Below are 18,596 nucleotides of genomic sequence, written 5' to 3'. Positions count from 1 at the left end.
TAGTTTCTGAGTGATTATTTCATGGTCTGGGCAGCCGGAAGCGAACAAGCAGCCTCCTACTACACTATGCAGTGTATATCAGGGGTGCATCCCAATGTCAATGATGGTCTTTGCCTGACACTGTCGGCTTATTACTGTGACATCTGACCTAAGTACACTGGACTAGGCTTGCCCAGTTGTTTTTAAAGATGTTAAAGTCTCCCTAGTAAAGTTATGTGTGGAATTTTGAGGGCTGGCTTTTGAACTGGAATCTGGAATAAGTTTTGGACAGGTTTTCCTGGTAAATACAGGATGAGGATCTGGAAAGTGTACCCGTGGAATGTGGAGTGTGTCTGGTGTTTTGGCAAAGCCAGTAGTGAGCTACTGAGAGGTTTCTTGGAATAACCACATATTTATAAGTTTGTCGCCTAGGGGCTTTAAAGGGCTGTGCCCTTAAAGACAGTGGCAGCTATTCTATTCCGCAGACAAACCGAGCCCCCAAAACTCTTCTCACTCGAGGCTTGAGGGCTGCGTCACAGCTCCATGGCAAAGCGAAAGCAGCCATGAATATACCTGTCTCTGTCATGTGTAATACACACACAATAACCACAATCATCAGCGAGGAATGCAGTACGCTTCCCTTTTTTGAGACAAGGTCTCAAATTCATTTTGTAACCGATGATGAACTTGAATTTTTAATCCCCCTGCACCCACGCTTGTGTGTGCACCATCACTGTAGTGGCAGAGATGTTAACACACACTAGGCATGCCATCAACTGCTACACCCTCAGCTTCAAGTTCGATTTACAAAGCCATTTATTTTAGGGGCAGAGTATAGCATGCTTCTTCTTTGTAGACAGCTTGATTTAAATGTGACTTCACTTGTATTGTTAATTTTATACTTTATATTTCAAGAGTCTAAAATGCTGTCTTATTACTGTCTGTAACTGATGGTTTTGACATCAACTGGGATTATGCAGAGGAACCAAAGGATATGGCTGTTATCAAATCTTATCCAGTTGTTCTCTGTCTGTGACACCAGTCACAGGTCCATTGCTTTCACCCTTCTCTAAGAGGAACTTAGAAAAGAAGGAGCCATTTTCTGTCACAGGAAACCATTCTGCATCTTAGATACTTAACAGGATCTTACAAGATCCTTAACAGGGGCAGATAGCAGTTCTTTGGCGGATTTATAACTGTGATGATGAATAAACATCAGAAAAAGAATTAAAATATAAATTCAAAATACAATATAAAATATAAATCAAAATGTCACTATAAATGAAAGTATGGGTAAAGAAAGGAATCAGGTCTTCCTGTAATCTTTTCGTTCTATAAATAGAAAACACACACTAAGAATTCATGCAATATCCCAAACCAAGTTCCCCTACAGCACTTAAATGGTATCCGCATGCAATTTTCAATTTAACTAGTTTGTATTGTCTTCTTAGAATTGGTGCCATTATAATTCAGTTGCTTTAAATGATTTGTATTTTTGTTGTAGCAACATTGCGATGGAAACAATCTCTAGCAGTAACTTAAACTTCAACCATTTAATTAATATTTAGAAGTAGGTTTGGGGGCTTGAGGCTTTTAACTTGTATTTTCTTTAAATTATTTTAGGATGCCGGGCAGTGCTGACGCCCGCCTTTAATTCCAGCATCAGGGAGGCAGAGGCAGGTGGATCTCAGTGGGTTCCGAGCCAGCCTGGTCTACAAAGTGAGTTCCACGACAGTCAGGGCTGTTAAAGGGAAATCCTGTCTCTAAAAACCAAAATAAAACGAAACAAAAACAAATTAAGGCTATTTCCGGGTGCTTACAATAGCCTATTCGTTTTTGTTTCCTATGGTTTTAAGGTATTCTTTACTGTAATGAAATCTCACAAGATCACTTGTAGTATTTTTTTGTTGGTTGTTTTGTTTTTGTATTCGATTTTCTAGCAACAGAGGACATCAGAACACCGGACCTTTACTTCAAAACCTGGGCAGCAAATCTCTCACTGAACAATCCAGTTCTTAGAGGCGAGCAATCCGTCCCGGCGTGGCCTTTTTGATCCCCGCAAGCTGCCGTAGCTAAGCAGGCCGCTGATTGGGTGAGGCGGGAAAGCGCGCTGCCGGGGGCGGTTTCGGTTTTCGCGGCGCGCGTCCGTAGAGGCCCGGCTCGCGAAGGCTCCGGATCCGGCTGCGAGGTGAGTCCGCGGCCCGGGAGGGGCGAGTGGGAGCGGGTGGGCGCTGGAGCGGTCGGCCTAGGTTCGCGGAGGCCCGGGCCGGGCGGGGGAGCGGCTCGAGCCCAGGCCGGGCCTGCAGCGGCAGATGGCCGTCCGGGCCACGCGGCCTCGCGCGCTCAGCGCTGTCCCTTGGTGCGCGCGCCCGCCGCCCGCCGCGGTCCCCTCCTGCGCGCGCCCGGGCTTGGCTGGGTTTCGCGCCCAGGGCTAGATGGCTCGTGACTCCTATGCTGTCCTCCACCGTGCGCGCTGGGAAACCCTAACTACCACGAGCTAAGGAAATGATCCTTGCTGAACGCCACCTCCTTTCCTCTTGTGTGTGCCTGTTTCTGTTTCAGCTAAGACCACCATTTATTTTAAATCAGTTATCAGTAATATTTAGTTTTCTCTTTGCGTTGATAAGGTAGCAAGTTGTAATTTTTAAATTCATTTCTTCTGTTTGGTCCTTGTTTTTTCATTGGATCCCTGACGGATCCCTTTGGGTGGTTGACTTGTCCATTTTAGCCTCCCGTGTGACCCTTAACTCTCCTTGGACAGGCTCTCGGAAGAGAAGTTACTAGGTTAGATAATTCCTGCACATCGCCAGGCTGGTTCTTTTTTAAAAGTGTTCGGAATTTACCTTGCTCGCCCGTGACACTGCTGCTTTCACCCAGATCGGGAATGCTCGTATTTTGTTTCTGAGGTTAGCAAGGCGCAGCCTCTCTTTTGGAATCACTACCGTTGGGGAGCTTGTTTAAAGCTTGTTTAAAGTTGCACCAGGTGGCTCAATCTGACCTTGAACTCTGGATCCTCCAACTGCTGCCCTGGGATTGATTCGGGCGTTGTTATTTTTTTTTTTTTTTTATTGTAGTGCCTGTCTGCCTTCATGGTTTTCTTGCACAATCTGTGTGTGTGTCTGTGTGTGTGTCTGTGTCTGTGTGTGTGTCTGTGTGTGTGTCTGTGTTGGTATTACTGCTGGACAGGAAGAGACGGTCAGTAACCATCTAGCATGACTCCATTATTTTGCAGATGAGCCTGGGGCCATGAGAGGTGACCTGGTGATAGTTACGAGCTGCACAGCTGATTAAGTAGCGGAGGAGATTAGAACTCAGTTCCTGGCCTCCCAAGTGAGTACCCTTGACTACTCATCAGGTCTTTTCTCACTGAAGGGTGGCCTAGTAAGTAGTAGAATTTAAAAAAAAATAAATAATTTTTTTAAAAAAATTCCCCTGGCTTGTTTTCTTTTCTAGTGAAGGACTGGAAAATAGAAAAGTCATTTTTTTGACCAGCACTAGAAATTTATTAGTTAGAATGTCGACCCCTTCGAGATTTTGATGGTTGTTTTCAGATTCTTCATGTTTGGATAAAATACTCCTGTATCTTAGAGGATGCAGAACTCTCAATACCAGAAAGTGCATGGATGCTCAAGTTCCATGTGTGTCGCATCTGACCTACGTTCATGATCCCTAGATCACTCCCCATGTGTAATATAATGTGAGTGGTTGCAGTAGAATGTTGTTTAGGCAGAGATGACAAGGGAAAAGTCCTTTATGTCTGTAAAGGCAAAGCCTTAGGAGTTGGACTTGCGACTTCGCTTTACTAGGTGTGAACCAGGCTTGGCTGGACCCACAGCTAAGGAGACGTTTATGTGCTCATCATCTGGTTCTCGTTTAAGCCTTGATTGTCCTGAAATACCTTATTTTAACCAGGAAATGAGGCCTGAAGAGAGGGAAGGAGAGGTGGGAGTTAGGGCTTGGCTGAGGTTCTGTGGTTGGCATGTTGGACCACACGCTCCTATGTTGTAAAGGCTCCTCTGCACCAGTGGTTCCCAGCCTGTGGGTTGGGACCCCTTGGGGCTGTTGGAAGATCCTTTCCCGGAGGTCACAAATCAGATATTTACATTATGATTCATAAAAGTAGCAACATTACAGCTAGGAAGTTCAATGGAACAGACTCCCAAAAATTGTCCTCTGCACCTATGTGCATGCTGTGGCAGGTGCTGTTACTCCTGTCCCACTAAATAATGAATGAGGTAAAATGCAGAAAAAAACCCTAAAGTGTCATTTGGCTGCATAAGCTTCAGAAACCTGCATTTGCCCAGGCATCTTTGCAGACTTGGATGCGCCTTCTGAGCACCGAGTGCTCCTGTCTACCTTGTGTCAGTGGTCATTCATAAAGGCCTTGGGATTATAGATGTTGAAGTGCATGGTGTTGTAGGTGCCGGACCTGTGGGGTGGACATCGGTGAGGAGGGATGGGCGGGGCTTTGTTTGACACTGGCTTTGAATGCCTCTTCCACAGACTTGGTTGGTCTTTTTAGGAGCCAAGGCTACCAGAGAAGTAGGATATTTTTCTGTCTCCTTCAAGTCCCCTTAAGTATCTGCAAGAGACTGGAACTAACATGCCTCATCATTGGGTGAATAAAATTTGACACACATACCATACCTCCTCCCCGCCTTCAACCCATTGCTAACTGTGAGCAGATGTGGCATGTTAGACCACTTGGTGACTTCTGACCAGAAACAGAGTGCTCCGACTTAACACCCACTATGAATCGGGGGGGGGGGGGGGTCCAGAGTCCTAGAGAGTAAGGCTGAGTTGAAGGGAGAAGTTTACTAAGGTGACCTTGGCAGAAGGAAGTCCTTTTCTTGTATTTATGGTTCAAGAGTCTTAGCTCTAGCTTCAGAAATTGTCAGAACTATTCCTTCTGCCTTATCCAATTTAAAAGATGAAAAAACTTAAAATTACTTGATCCAAGTGATGGGAAAAATTGTGGTGTCAAGACCAATTTACTTGTACAGAATGGATTTATGAGCAAGTCATTAAGTCCCAGGCAGTACCGAGGAACCTAATGAGGAGTAATGCAAAGGGTCTGCCTTCCTGGGTGAGGATGAGTACGGCGAACTTGAGGCAACCATACTTGTTCCAGATAACTTCAAAAGCATCCCTTTCAGGCCCTCTAGCAGAATGTACTCTAGAGAACAAATGAGGGCCTTGCTTTCAGCCCATCCTTTCATGTGGCTTGAAGTCTTTAGAGAAAAGTCTGCCTTTTTTAGGAAGTGCAGATAGTGACGCGTGCGGGAGAAAACAAGAGGCAGAGTCTGAATTAATGTGTGCTGTGCCACCGCAAATAGGAAGTAGGACACAGCAGATCCCTGTGCCCTTTTCTGGACCATGGTATCCTCCAACTAGCCAGTTCCTAAGAGTCTACAGGTTCTGGTCCAGACATGCTGGCACATGCTGGCTGGGTTCTCCGGATGGTCCAGATGATTCCAGCTGAGCCTGTGCTTCTGTTCCCTGAGAACGAATGTGGCCCTGCGCTCCAGCAGTGTCTCTGTTTTGATGTGTAGATTTCACTTTAGAATATCCAGTGCCTTTGCTCAGCTTCTCTCTGCAGCTAGTGTACTTTTCTGTCAAACTTGGCTTACATAGTCAGTAATCCTCCTGTGATGTGCCACGTCTGGGCTCAGTCCTCTCTTGGTAGACCTCTGTGTGTAATTCTACCTGAAAGCATACGTTCTCTATGAAATTTGCCACTTCTGTGTGAGTGTAGCCCCCTGGAGAGTAAACGCCAAGGCCCCAAGGCCATTTCTTATGTGTTACAGCCTCACCCTACAGCTAAGGCTTAGTAGGTAGCTTAGTGTGGATTGCCCTGGGAAGAGGTTGATGGTGATTGAAATAAAGATGAGGTTCAATCGGGGTGTTATTTTTAGCAAGTTTAGAAGAAAGTGTTTCTGCTTTCTCAAAGGTACGGACAGTTAACATTTTTAAAGCACTGACTGCTGTCAAGCCTAGGGCTGTGTTTTCTTCTTTCACTTGTTTTTTCATCCAAAAATACAGATGTCGTTAGCACCAGTGAAGTTAATTTCTGCATTTACCGTGAACTGGATTTTAAAAAGTGTGTGTGTGTCTGTGCCTCTGTGTGTCTGTGTGTGTAAGGGGGGCAGGGTCTCGGTGAACCTGGAGCTCACTAGAGCTAGACTGCTGTCTGGCAAACCTTTGGGATCTCCCTGTCTCTGCCCCCTAGTGCCGGAGTTACAGATGTCTCAGTGCCTCTGGCTTTTACCTGGTGCTGTGGATCCAGGCTCAGGTCCTTGTGCTTGAACACAGCACTTTACCCACTGAGCCAGCTTCCCTGCTAGGTTTGGGTTCTGGCTTTTAATGCAAATAGACATTTTTCTTATTTCGGATTGTACGTGAGTGAACCGGAATAGTAGAATTTGGCCTCTGTGATTGGAAGTAACCCCAAGACTTGAGAGATGAGTTAATAGTGTCCCTAGAAGTTTTTTAGCTGTAAAACAGCGCATGTGCAAGACACACATATGTGGCTCTTAGATGAGGGGGAAGATTTGTTTGTTTTACTAAACAAATGAAAAGTACTGAATCTGTTACTTTGCCATTTTTCTCTTTAAACTCAAAACAACACAAATAAGATTGTTGTGTGGCCAGCATCTTGGATAAATAGCAGTTGTAATTTTAGATATTTGTTAAGACTATGGACCTAAGAAAATGAGCCAACAGCTTAGTGAAAAAGTTATTTGCTAAGCAAAATAATCAGTTGATTTTTTTAAACAAATGTTAGCAGCTGTAGATGGTTCAAGTGATAATTTCTAAAATTTGTATTTTCTTTTATTTAACTGAATACTTGGCTTCTTGGGTAAAGAGAATTATTTCCCTTTTTGTCCCTTTGATTTATTCGTGTCCTTAACACACAAAGTTTAACTTCTGGATTCTAAGTTCCTGAAGTGCAAGCCTGGCACATATTTTCTGATTGCCTTGCACAATGTGTGTGTGTGTGTGTGTGTGTGTGTGTGTGTGTGTGTGTGCACTTTGGTTGAGCTGCTGAGAGATCTACCCCTAGCATCCCAGCTTCACCAACTGGCTAATCTTCCATGGTGGACATAGAGAGCGTCTTCACGGCACTGGGTGGATTAGATGGAGATTCGTGGAGTAAAATCAACAATGCTGTTTATGGAAGAATGTAGTCTTGATTAAAAACAAAAATCTAGGATTGGGGATGGAGTACGTCCCTAAAATAGTGTTCCATGATGCATGACAGTTATATAAGAGATGTTGCTGAATTTCACTAAAACAAAAGCAATTTCTAGTCTCTGACTTTTGCTTAAGTGACTAATAGTTTCCTTTTTTATTGAAACATTTGGGGGGGGATAACTATTGCATAGCAAGATAAAGTTTGAAAGATGTGATGGGACTTGACATGCCTGGTCCAGTTAATTTGGGTGTGCAGTGCTGTTTCTTTTGCTGAGACTCAGATCTGAACGCTCAAGTCTTTTCCCTGTTTGCTCAGAGCACTCCTACCACAATTATACCTGAGCAATTCAAAGTCTAACTTAACCACCTCTGACCTTGGAACAGAGTGTTCAACAATCTGTAAATGAGGCTGGGGAGGTGGCTGTCAGAAAACGTGTTTGTTGAACAAGCATAAGACCTCAAATCCCTTGCACCCATGTGGAAAGCAGAGCAGGTAGATGAGGGGTCTGGAGGGGATTCCCTGGCCAGCCAGGCTAGCCACATCTGTGAGCTCCAAGTTCAGCGAGAAACCCTGTCTCAGAAAGTCAGGTGGATAGGGACTGAGAAAGATGGGCACCAACAGCCTCTGGCTTCCACACTCGTGTGCACTCAGGAGGTACCTTTTCATACACACAGCATACACTAATGCTGCTTCCTTGGATAGTGAACTTTAAATGAATCTGTACATGTAAAGTACTTGGGAAAGTGCTGGTTTATACTGTAGGTTTCAGTCATGACTTGTCAGTTGTTGATGAGTGGACCTACTTTGTATAATGTGGGCTTGAAGTTAGATTTAACTTAAATATTCTAACATATTTTTGTTTCACCACAATTTAACAGAAGTCATTTAATCTTTCTATTCTGTTTTCTTCAGTAAAATGGGAATATTATGCCTTCTCCTAGGGTTCTCACGGAGATCGCATGTTGTATTTATGGTGATAGAGTTGCCAGAGGTGGCTATACGGGTGTCTTGTGTGTGACACAGCAGGACACGTGATTAGGAATAACTGCTCTGTGAAGAGCTCTAAGGCTGTGCTGTGGGCTGCTGTGGGGCTGTGCGAGGTGGTGTGTGCAGCAGCCCAACTGTCCTGTGCATCAGGACGTCATACAAGTCCTTTGGTGGCTCATCTCCTATAGGTATGTTGAGGCCCGAGAGTTTTGTGTTACCTTGTGTTGGTTTTGTTTTTTGGTGACTAATTAACTTATAGTGTGCACATTTATTGTTCCTTCCTATTTCTGACCAGGATTGTTAAGAATGAGTCTGCGGAAGCAAACACCTAGTGACTTTTTAAAGCAGATCATCGGACGGCCAGTTGTGGTGAAGCTCAATTCTGGGGTGGATTATCGAGGTAGGATTTTCATATTTGATCCTAACTACCATAACCAAGAATCTATGACTTCTTACTTTATTGACCTCTTAAACGTACTCAGTAGACCAAAATGTTGCTCGTTTACAATTTTCTGTCTTCTACCTCTGAGGTGGTTCCTTTCATACTGAAAAGCCTGCCGGCAGCATAGGCTCTGACTTGCAGTGTTTGTGCTTAGTCCATCTCCTGTCTGTTCTGAGAGCTCTTCTGCCTAAGTCCCTGACACCAACTCGGGAGGCAGAAGTAGCTCTGCCATGAAACACTGGGAACCGAAGAACACCTGGGCTCAGCAGCGTTTGCTTTCGCAGAAGAGTTCAAGATTGGCAACTTGTTATTTAGACAGACTCATTTTACAGCATGGCCATCCGGTCATGTAATGTATATCCAGAGATGCGTCTTTGTTTTTAGAACACTTTGTCAGGAACTCTGGGAACAGTAAATGTACATGCTTGTGATCCCAGCACCGGCAAGAGACAGGAGGATTCGGAGTCTGAGGAGAGCTTCAGCTATATCTGATTTTGAAGCAAGCCTGGGCTACATAAGACCCTGTCTCAAAACAAAAAGAAACAAAAACCCAAAAAGGTAATGAAGACTACTGAGAGCCAGGCCGAGGCCCCTGAACGTGAACGTTGTTTATGGAATAGAAGCAGAGCTTGGGTCTCAGTCACAGTGCGGTGTTTATGGAGCCGGAGCTCAGGGACAGAGCTTGGGTCTCAGTGACAGCAGCTTCAAAAACAGTTCTCTGGAATAATACCAGATTCTGTTTTACCAATTATGGAATTTCTACTCTTCTCGAATTAAGATGTGCTAAACTACTTAGACTGTTTCAGAGTGGTAGCTAATTAATTCATCAGCACAGTTTTATTGACATTTCTTTGTCTCTTCCCTACATTTCTTCAAGGTTTTCTCTGTCCACACATTTACATGTAACCCAGTGTGTGTTGATCACTACATTGTCATTTTGTTTTCTATAAACTGAGATTTTGTGGTTACCCTCACCAAGGAAGTGAGGAGCCAGGGCGAACACAAACTTGACTGGAGAGCTTTGTTAAGAAATCACTGGAGGGGCTGGAAAGCTGGCTCAGAAGCAGGAGCACTGGTTGTCTTGCAGAGGACTCATTCGGTTCCTAGCACCCACAGGGCATCTCACAGCCATCGGTAACTTGAGTGCCCAGGGATCCAGTCCTCTTCAGACACCAGACAACACACATGCAGGCAAACATGACTGCAATAAATATTTAGTAACCCACTGGAATCCCAGTACTAGGACGAGGGGATTCAAGCAAGAGGGTGGGGGTTCCATCCCCAGTAGAGCAGAAAGAAAAGGCAGAGACTAGAGAAATGGTTCTGCAGTTAAGCATACTGAGTGCTCTTACAGAGGACCTGCGTTCAGTTTCCAGTGTCCACATTGGGCAGCTCCTGGGGATCCCACAGCTCTGGCCTCAAGGACACCTCTACTCATGTGCATGTACCTGTACATATACACATCATTAAAGTAAGATGAAATCTTGAAAAATAAAGGGGAAAATAACTGTTTTATTCCTAGTTTCTTGACATTAATAGCATATTGCCAGTATTTTTTGTCTTGCTTGCTTTTTGAGTCAGGATCTTGCTGTAATACCCGGCTATCTTCAGGCAAGTTCTCTTTCTGTCTTGATCCCTTCCCATCCCTAGGTTAGAATTATGGCAGTGGCCAGGCAGTGGTGGCACACACCTTTAATCCCAGCACTCAGGAGGTAGAGGCAGGCGGCTCTCTGTGAGTTCGAGGCCAGCATGGTCTACAGAGTGAGTTCCAGAACAGCCAGAGTTGTTAACACAGCAAGACCCTGTCTCGAAAAACAGAGAGAGGTAGAGACAGGGACACGGAGAGAGACAGAGAATGAGAATTATGGTTGTGTGTGCCGCTTTGCCCGGTTTTCAGCCATAAACTTTGGGTAAGCCCAAAGGAAAGAGATAGGGATTTCCATGTATTTGACAGTGGGTAAGACGGGCACATTGTGTGTGGTACTTTCTCAATATCCGCTCTCTGAAGAGGTTAGCTATCTTAGCCTTTTGTTCTTTTCTCTTTAGGGAAAGTGTTTCTGTTTATAAAAGTATAATACATGTTTTAGTTTGTTATTTAGGCCTTCCGGGCAAGTAATGGGAAGCAATGTTTCACTGTATTCCCTGTGTGGAGATAATCCCCTGTGCCACAGGGCAGGACGTTCACACCTGTACAGTCTGTTTTTTCTTCCTTCCTACAGTAACTGATGATGTTCTAACAAGAAAGAGCAGGGGCTGGGTGTGGGTGCATACCTTTAGTCCCAGCACCTGGAGGCAGCGAAGGTGGGTCTCTGCCAGTGTCTCCAAGGTGAAAGTCTAGGAAGGAAGAGAAGGGGAAGACCCGTGTCCTGTGACAGTTCTCTGGCTTGTCATTTTTCTTCTCGCTCTTGGAGAAGAGGAAGAGCTACAACTTTAACACCTTGAATGGCTTTGTTTTGTGTTTCTTGCATATGGGCAATTAAACCCAGGGCCTGACATGTGCTGGGCAAATGCCCTACAGCTGAGCAAAACCTCATTTTTTATCTTTTAACTCTTTTATAAGATTAGATATTTTTAGTAACAGCAAGTAATAGTTGCATTATGTTTTGAATTACCGTTTTGACTAATTCCATATTCATATTATATCCTTGAATTTCTTACTAGTCTGTAAATGTTCTTTAAATATAACGCAGTAGAGAAGCAGCCAACAGAAAAGCTGTCCTGAGCTTCCTCTGGCTGAGAAGTCATTGTGCCTGATAGTTGACAGTCCAGTCTGATCCTTTGCAAGTTTATTGCTGCTCATAGAATTCTGCTCGGTTAATGTCTTGTGTTCTGATTACACACACACACGGTTTTGAAAAGAAACCTCTGTTTAGAGAATAATGGGGGCAGAAGCAGAGAGCGAGGAGCATACTAATGAAGTTAAGATTTTAAATGGGACACTGGCTTAGTTAATTCAATTGAATCTGTACTATGTTTTTATTCTTAGAAATATCACTTTAGATTAGAGGCTGAGAATTAGAAGCTTACTGGTTTCATCTTTAGAAAAACATCACCTGGTCAGATTTTAGAAATTTGTACCATCTTAACACAATTAATGATTCACTTGAGATGTTTTCCTTGAAAGCTCTCTGGAATGTTTGTGGCCATTTTTCTCTATTAGTTTTGATTTTAAAAATAGTGTTAACTGACAAAACAGAATGCAGTGTGTTGTAATGCAATATGTTGCTCTCTGTTCACAAGCTGCTCTTGACTGCAGTCACAGCTTTGAGCTGTTCTTTCAGGAGCACCTGCTGTCTATTATCCTAACAGATTGTGGAGACTTCCTCTTAACCCGGAGCACATTCATCTGCTGCAGTAGCGTTGTGCAAGAGTGAGATAAATCTGCCAGATCCGTATTTCACCCAGTGGCTGAAGTAACAAATGTCACTAGGTTGAAGGCTCATTTGTCCACACATAGTTGCTATGTCTGTCCCTCGCTCCCAAAGAAGAGCACTTTGGTTGGGATATTCTAATGCTTATACTTTTGTGAAGGCTTTCAGAGTTGCTGTGGTGATCACACATACCAGGAGCGGAGTGACAGTTGGTTGCCTGTCGTGGAGTTGTGGATGCTATACCCATCCAGCCTTCATTAAGATTGGCACAGAGTAAAAGCTCCTTTTGTGTTTAAGTCTATTGAGTTTTGTTTACAGTGTGAATTTTTATATTATGTGTTTGGAGGCTAATGAATAAAGTGATTGTCGGTTCTAAGATATGCCCTGTAATTTCAGTCCTTTCTTACTTTTCTCCAGGGGTCCTGGCCTGCCTGGATGGCTACATGAATATAGCACTGGAGCAGACGGAAGAGTATGTAAATGGGCAGCTGAAGAATAAGTATGGGGATGCGTTCATCCGCGGGAACAATGGTAAGCGCTTCTCTTGTGGTAGTGTTCAGAATAAGCCTTTGTCTCATATGTGAGGGCACTGGGGGTTTCTAGATGATGGTAAGGCCCCTTTTCATTTTGTTTGTTTGTTGTGCTTATATTTTAGATCTTTGCATAAACTTGTTCTGTTTTTGAGTGGAAAGAGAATTTTCCATGGCTTGGAAGTAGAAATTTTTTCTCTCTATTGATGAAGAGCTGAGGGATATTTCTTTATTGACCAGGAGCCTGTTATCTTTTGTTTTGTTTTTTGAGACAGGGTTTCTCTGTGTAGCCCTGTCTGTCTTAGAACTCACTTTGTAGACCAGGCTGGCTTCAAACTCACAGAGATCTGCCTGCCTCTGTTTCCCTAGTGCTGGGATTAAAGGCAGGCAGCACTGCTGCCTGGCAACCCTGTTATCTTAAATATCTTTCCTCTTCCTCTTCCTCCTCCTCCTCTTCCTATCTCTTCTCCTTTTTCCTCCCCTCTGACTACCTTTTTTCTTCTTCTTTTTTTTTGGGGTGGGGGGAGTTTTCAAGACAGGTTTCTCTGTAGCTTTGGGGCCTGTCCTGGAACTTGCTCTTGTAGACCAGGCTGGCCTCAAACTCACAGAGATCCGCCTGCCTCTGCCTCCCGAGTGCTCCCTGGCTTAAATATCATTTATTACATTCTCCCAGTGCCATCTGTAGAATAGAATCTATTCCTATACCACCTTCACACTCTCCAAACTTCTGTTATTTTTCTAGGTAAATTTCAGGTGCGGGGATTTGTGCCTTTCAATCTAGCTGAAGTGACATAGTAGAGAGTGTGGCTCTGTAAATGGAGACTGCACTTTAGTTTCTCGGCTGTCCAGACCTGAATAATCACACAAAAACTATATTAATTACAACATTGTTTGACCAGTAGCTTAGGCAAATTCCTAGCTAGCTCTTACATCTTAAATTAACCCATTTCTATTAATCTCTATATTGCCATGAGGCTGTGGCCTACCTGTAAGGTTCCAGCATCCTCTTTTCAGCAGCTACATGGTGTCTTCCTGACTCTGCCTATTCTCTATCTCTGTTCAGATTTCCTACCTGAATTTATTCTGCCCTGCTATAGGTCGAAACAGCTTCTTTATTAACCAATGATAATAAAACATATTCATAGCATAAAGAGGGGAATTCTACATCATTTCCCCTTTTCTGTCTAAATAAAAAATATTTTAACTTTAACATAGTAAAATTACATATAATAAAACAGTTATCAAGCAAGAATTAGTTATAATATTTCTTTGTGAGTCTAAAGTTTTATATTTAATTTATCTTTTATTATAACTAAGGAAAACTATCATTATAACTACCTAGCATTCAACTCCATCAAAGACCCCAGAAGGATATATTACCTGCATTAGCAGGAAGTGCATTGTTAGCAACTTCCAAAGCTCTAGAATTGATAGAGTCATCTCACTGCCTGGACAGTCACCCAAAGTTTTTCTGTCACGTTGGGCCATCCATCTTCAGCCCACAGGCCCATAGTATTAGGCAGATTTTTCCATGAAGCAGGAAATTTGAAAGTCTGTTTCACCTATATTAGCAGTTTGTCAGTCACTTTCTTCTGTGTCCTGCAGAATGTATGGCAGACTCTTTCATGAAGCAGGAACCCTGAAGGACCATCCTGTGTTTTGGAAAGTTCAGCAGTCACTTTTCTGTGGGTCCTGCATATTCAGTTCATACAGCATACCATCAAGCAGTCCAGGCAAGAGCAGTTTCTTGCTCAGATGGATAGCAAACTTCATAAGGACCCTCTTTGATGCCCATCATCCTCTTGAAGTATATTGATGCTGTCTGAAGCAGACATGTCCCATCGTCAAGGAAAGTCTTAAGTTCTTAAAACATTTTAAATGCCATGTTCTGTATGTAGGTCTTTGAAAGGTTTGAAGAATACCTATCCATCTGAAATATATCTCTGTACGTCTAGAAAACCTAACTAACATGACTACAAGTTTGACTGTTACAGATGACTATCTATTAATCCATAATTTTTAATGAGCTGTATAAACATAGTACTTTAAACAAGAGTAAAAATATACATAAAATAAAATTGACATAAACCAAAATCCATACCATTGATTTCATTTCTAATCATACCTTTCACTTTTTTTTTTTTAAAGAAATTGACTATGACCATTAAACATTTATAGCCAACCCTTTTAAAATGAAAATAAATATTTATGCACAATCCTTTTGGGAATTTGGGCATAGTTTTCTCCAAACTGCTTCCTGCTGTTTGTTGGGTGAAGTATTTTTAGGGTTCATGGAGACCTTTCAGAGGGTCTTGTTCCATCAAGCCACATTGCCTGGAAGGAATCCACAGGTTCTCATCCTCTGTGGAAACAAAAGCAGAGCCTCTTTTTCCAAAGCAGTATATCCTTAGACCCAAATTTTAAAGTCAAGACACCTTTAAAATATGTATGTTGGTTTAGCTTAGCTCCCCCAGAATTAAATGTTTCTCTGCAGTCAAAAAATTCAAAGAAAACACAATAATACACATAATGCAGATTGTGTATTTTTCATTTTTACATGACTTTTTTTACTTATTTTTAAGATTTATTATCTTTACTCCTTTAATCTATATCTGTCTGTACTCTTATTTATACTCTTTTTCCTTTCTCTCCCACACCTATGTACATTTTTTAAACACACTGTGACCCGTACAGAAGTTTACTTTTGTCTGAATCTGTCTTTATTGTGCATCTGTAATCATTGTCTGACCAGAAACGCTTCTTAAAACCATAAGCGGGCATGGTTCGTGAAAAAGGACGCTTAAAAGAAATCCCACACTAGCTCAGAATTGAGAAATAGATGGTTATTTATTTAGCGGTAGACTCACAAATCAGAATCCTCTGCTTGAATGGAGGTCAGAAACCTAAATCCTCAACCGGAATAGAGAGGCTGGAAAAGAGGCTGGACACATTTGCTCTATATGGCTTGTCTAGTATAAGAGGCCACGCTGCAGTGGGCGGGTAACCACTAGCAGTAAGACTTCCTACTGCAGGCTAGAACCAACTCCTTGTACCTGCCTGTTGGCTCCACCCTGTCCAACATGGCAGAGGTATATTTGCCTCCTCTGCTAGCCGTGCTCACCACCCAGCTCCAGGGATGCAGCCGGTCCATGTTGCCTTAACAACTAGTAGCACGCTGCTCACAAACCTCCCAAAAGAGCCAGAGCTATCTGTGCTACCAACATGAACCAGGAAGTTGGCTCTTAAAGAAGCCATGGGGTTTTTGCTGCTAATGCTGAGTCAGGAAGCCTTCTCTTAAAGGAGCCGTGCCTGTGCTCACCACCAGCAAACAGCCTATCTGAGAAAAATGCAGATACCAAGAAGCTGCAGTTGACCCCTGTTTTTGTGGGTCTAGAAGTCGTTTGTTTTTTGTTTTTTTAATTTAAACTTTCTTAGGCTGTATGTCGAAATTCTTGCCCCATATTGGCTCCAGTATGTAAATGGAGACTTCACTTTAGTTTCCCAGCAGTCCAGACCTGAATAATCACACAGAAACTATATTAATTACTACAGTTTGGCCAATACCTTAGGTGTATTCCTAGCTAACTCTTATATCTTAAATTAACCCATCTCTATTAATCTGTGTATCTTTGCGAGTTTGTGGCCTATGGGTAAGGTTCTGAGCATCCTTCTTTGGCAGTTACGTGGCATCTCCCTGACTCTTACCTATTCTCTCTATATATCTCTGTTTGGATTTCCTGCCTGGCTTTATTCAGCCCTGTCATAAGTCACAGCAGATTCTTTATCAACCAGTAGTAATAAAACATTCACAGCACGAAAAGGGGAACCCACATCATGGCTCTAAGTTCTGCTGTGAGCAGCTTCACTGCCATGCTTACTGTGGCTATTACTATTTTTATTAGTATTAAAAATACTAATTGTCAATAAGATCATATTTGAGTACATGGGGGCTAGGGAAAGCATCGAATTGATTAGGAATTAACCCTCAGCCCACTTTTAGGTCCCATTCCCAGGTGGAGCTCTTTTATTTATTGATTTCTTTACTTCTGAATATGAGAATCTTTTAACAACCTTAAAGTTTAGGTCTTATTGTTAGGGATTAATTGTCCTGACTTTTTTACTGTGAGCTATTTATTATCAAAGTAAAAAGAGAGCACCGCGTCTAAACACGAAGTTGGTCCCAGTATAGAGACTCCTGAAATAGGATAGATTAGATTAGATAGGATAGATTAGATTAGGTTAGATCTGCAGATCTAACCATTCCATATAACACTCACGGAATGTTAGCATGCAAGAAATACAGGAGAACATAAGAACTTACTTTCATAAGGCTCCCGGGAGTATACCTAAAATAATTGAGAACAACAAAATATATAAAAATGTTCAATAATTTGAGCCTAAGCAATATGAAAGTGTGTCTGCAACTCAAGAAAAAGTCCTGACTTACATACATCTCTTGCTTGCATTTCAGTAGAACTTCTTCTACTTTCATATTTGTATTACTTGACACCCTCTTGCTTGGAAAGTCTCCCCTCAAGATACTGACAGCAGGAGGTACTCCTGCACTGATGTCCCTCTAGCTTGTGTAGATTCCCTGCCAGTGGCTCTTCTCTTTTCCTGTTGTACGCGGTGACAGCCGTCTTATTTGACAACTTGCATTTGACCCTTAAAGAGGATTGGGTTCACTTTGAACATGTGTGTCGGTGTCTGAGGATGTGTGGGGTAGGAGAAGGTACACCTGAGGTGGTAGCTTGCTCAGTGGCCCAGTGGCCCAGTGGCCCAGTTGCCTCCTTGAACCTGTCTCTATGCAGCACGTGCTGTGTTGTGCTCAGTAAGTTGGTCGTGGTGTGACCAGCAAAGTTCAACATTGGATGGCACCAAAGGTTGTTACTGATAGCAATCTCAGGATAAGCACTTGCTTATTCCTAAAAATACCTTCTCTTTTTTTTTTTCTCCTCTGGAAATTATAAAAGTGAACAGAAACTATAGTTTATATTGGAGAGATAGATGAAAATGTACTTTTAGTGTATCTGCATGCATGTAAACAAATCACATGTGTGCCTAGTACTTGAGGCCAGACATGGTCACTGGACTCCCTGGAATTCAAATTCCAGATGGTTGTGAGCCGCTTTGTAGGTACTGGGGACCCAGCAGTGAGGCTCTTGAGTGCTGAGCCATCTCTCCAGCCACGTGTGTTGGCCATTCTCCTTGTGAGATCCAGCCTAGAGGATTTAGCTGTTTAATTGTGGTACAGCTAATTACAAAACATTCTTAAGTTTTAGGCACGTCCACTTTTAATTTCTAGTCCAAATTTGTAAAGTCAGTAACATGTATAGATAGGACTAGTTGAAATCATGTCAGATACCAAAGCCAGGTTTGGACTCAAAGCTTATTTTATACTGATATTCTATTGCTTGGTCTATGGCCGGGCCCTGCTTGTCTTTAAATCTGCTACTGTGACATAGGAGTGATTATTAATTCTTTCTGTCTTTTCAGTGCTGTATATAAGTACTCAGAAGCGGAGGATGTGAAGACACCAGGAGCAGCCCTCTTCACACTTGGATGTACTTGATTATGAAGAGCTTGTTTTTTTGTTCTTTTACGACCCTAGTTGCTGCCTGTTTTCATAGTGGTTGGTGTGTTTTGTTTTGTTTTTTAATTGACATTTAAATAAGATGGAAGTGTTACATTACAAATCAAGTCTTAAACATTTCATGTTCACATTTACTCCTGTCTGTACAGAATATTAAAATTAAAAAAAAAAGCAAAAATACTAATACATCTCTCCTGGATTATTTTACCCGATTCCAGCAGTGTCCTTTCATTGAACAATCTAGTGGTAGTATCTCCACAAAGATTGCAAATCTCTTGATTTGGAAATTATGAGGTTAACCATGCTCTGCCAGTTCTGTGCAGGTAGGCATCTTGTGTTGACTTGCTTCCTCTCAGGAGCATTGGCGTTAATCGATGTAAATCTTGGCTTGCCCAGCCAGGAGGTGCTCAGCTGTTTCTGTGTAACGGGCTATGGTCAAGCTGGAGTACATAACTCAGTTTTCAAGTGCTCAGATGCTCCTGTCTCTTGCTTAGTAAGT

The 18,596-nt window shown here is 42.6% G+C and overlaps 1 protein-coding gene across 5 annotated transcripts; it reads left to right on the top strand.

Annotated features, from left to right (window-relative positions):
• Positions 1-2,016: 2,016 nt before the first annotated feature.
• Lsm6 (LSM6 homolog, U6 small nuclear RNA and mRNA degradation associated) lies at positions 2,017-18,275 on the top strand. 5 transcript variants are annotated; one of them, XM_050161563.1, is made up of 6 exons: positions 2,018-2,167; positions 3,212-3,309; positions 8,116-8,349; positions 8,457-8,561; positions 12,392-12,505; positions 18,001-18,275. In XM_050161563.1, the coding sequence occupies exons 4-6, from the start codon at positions 8,468-8,470 to the stop codon at positions 18,033-18,035; spliced, it is 243 nt and encodes an 80-aa protein (XP_050017520.1). In that variant the 5' UTR covers positions 2,018-2,167; positions 3,212-3,309; positions 8,116-8,349; positions 8,457-8,467; the 3' UTR covers positions 18,036-18,275. The 5 variants fall into 5 exon arrangements, with proteins under 5 accessions (XP_050017519.1, XP_050017520.1, XP_050017517.1 ...); XM_050161564.1 differs by lacking the exon at positions 2,018-2,167 and adding an exon at positions 2,242-2,518; XM_050161560.1 differs by lacking the exon at positions 8,116-8,349 and having other exon boundaries at positions 2,020-2,167.
• Positions 18,276-18,596: the final 321 nt, after the last annotated feature.

Source organism: Alexandromys fortis, unplaced genomic scaffold (assembly GCF_014885135.2).
Source record: "Alexandromys fortis isolate MF-2015 unplaced genomic scaffold, M_Fortis_MF-2015_v1.1 scaffold_127, whole genome shotgun sequence".
Lineage (NCBI taxonomy): Eukaryota > Metazoa > Chordata > Mammalia > Rodentia > Cricetidae > Alexandromys > Alexandromys fortis.
This window is presented reverse-complemented; position numbering and strand designations above follow the sequence as displayed.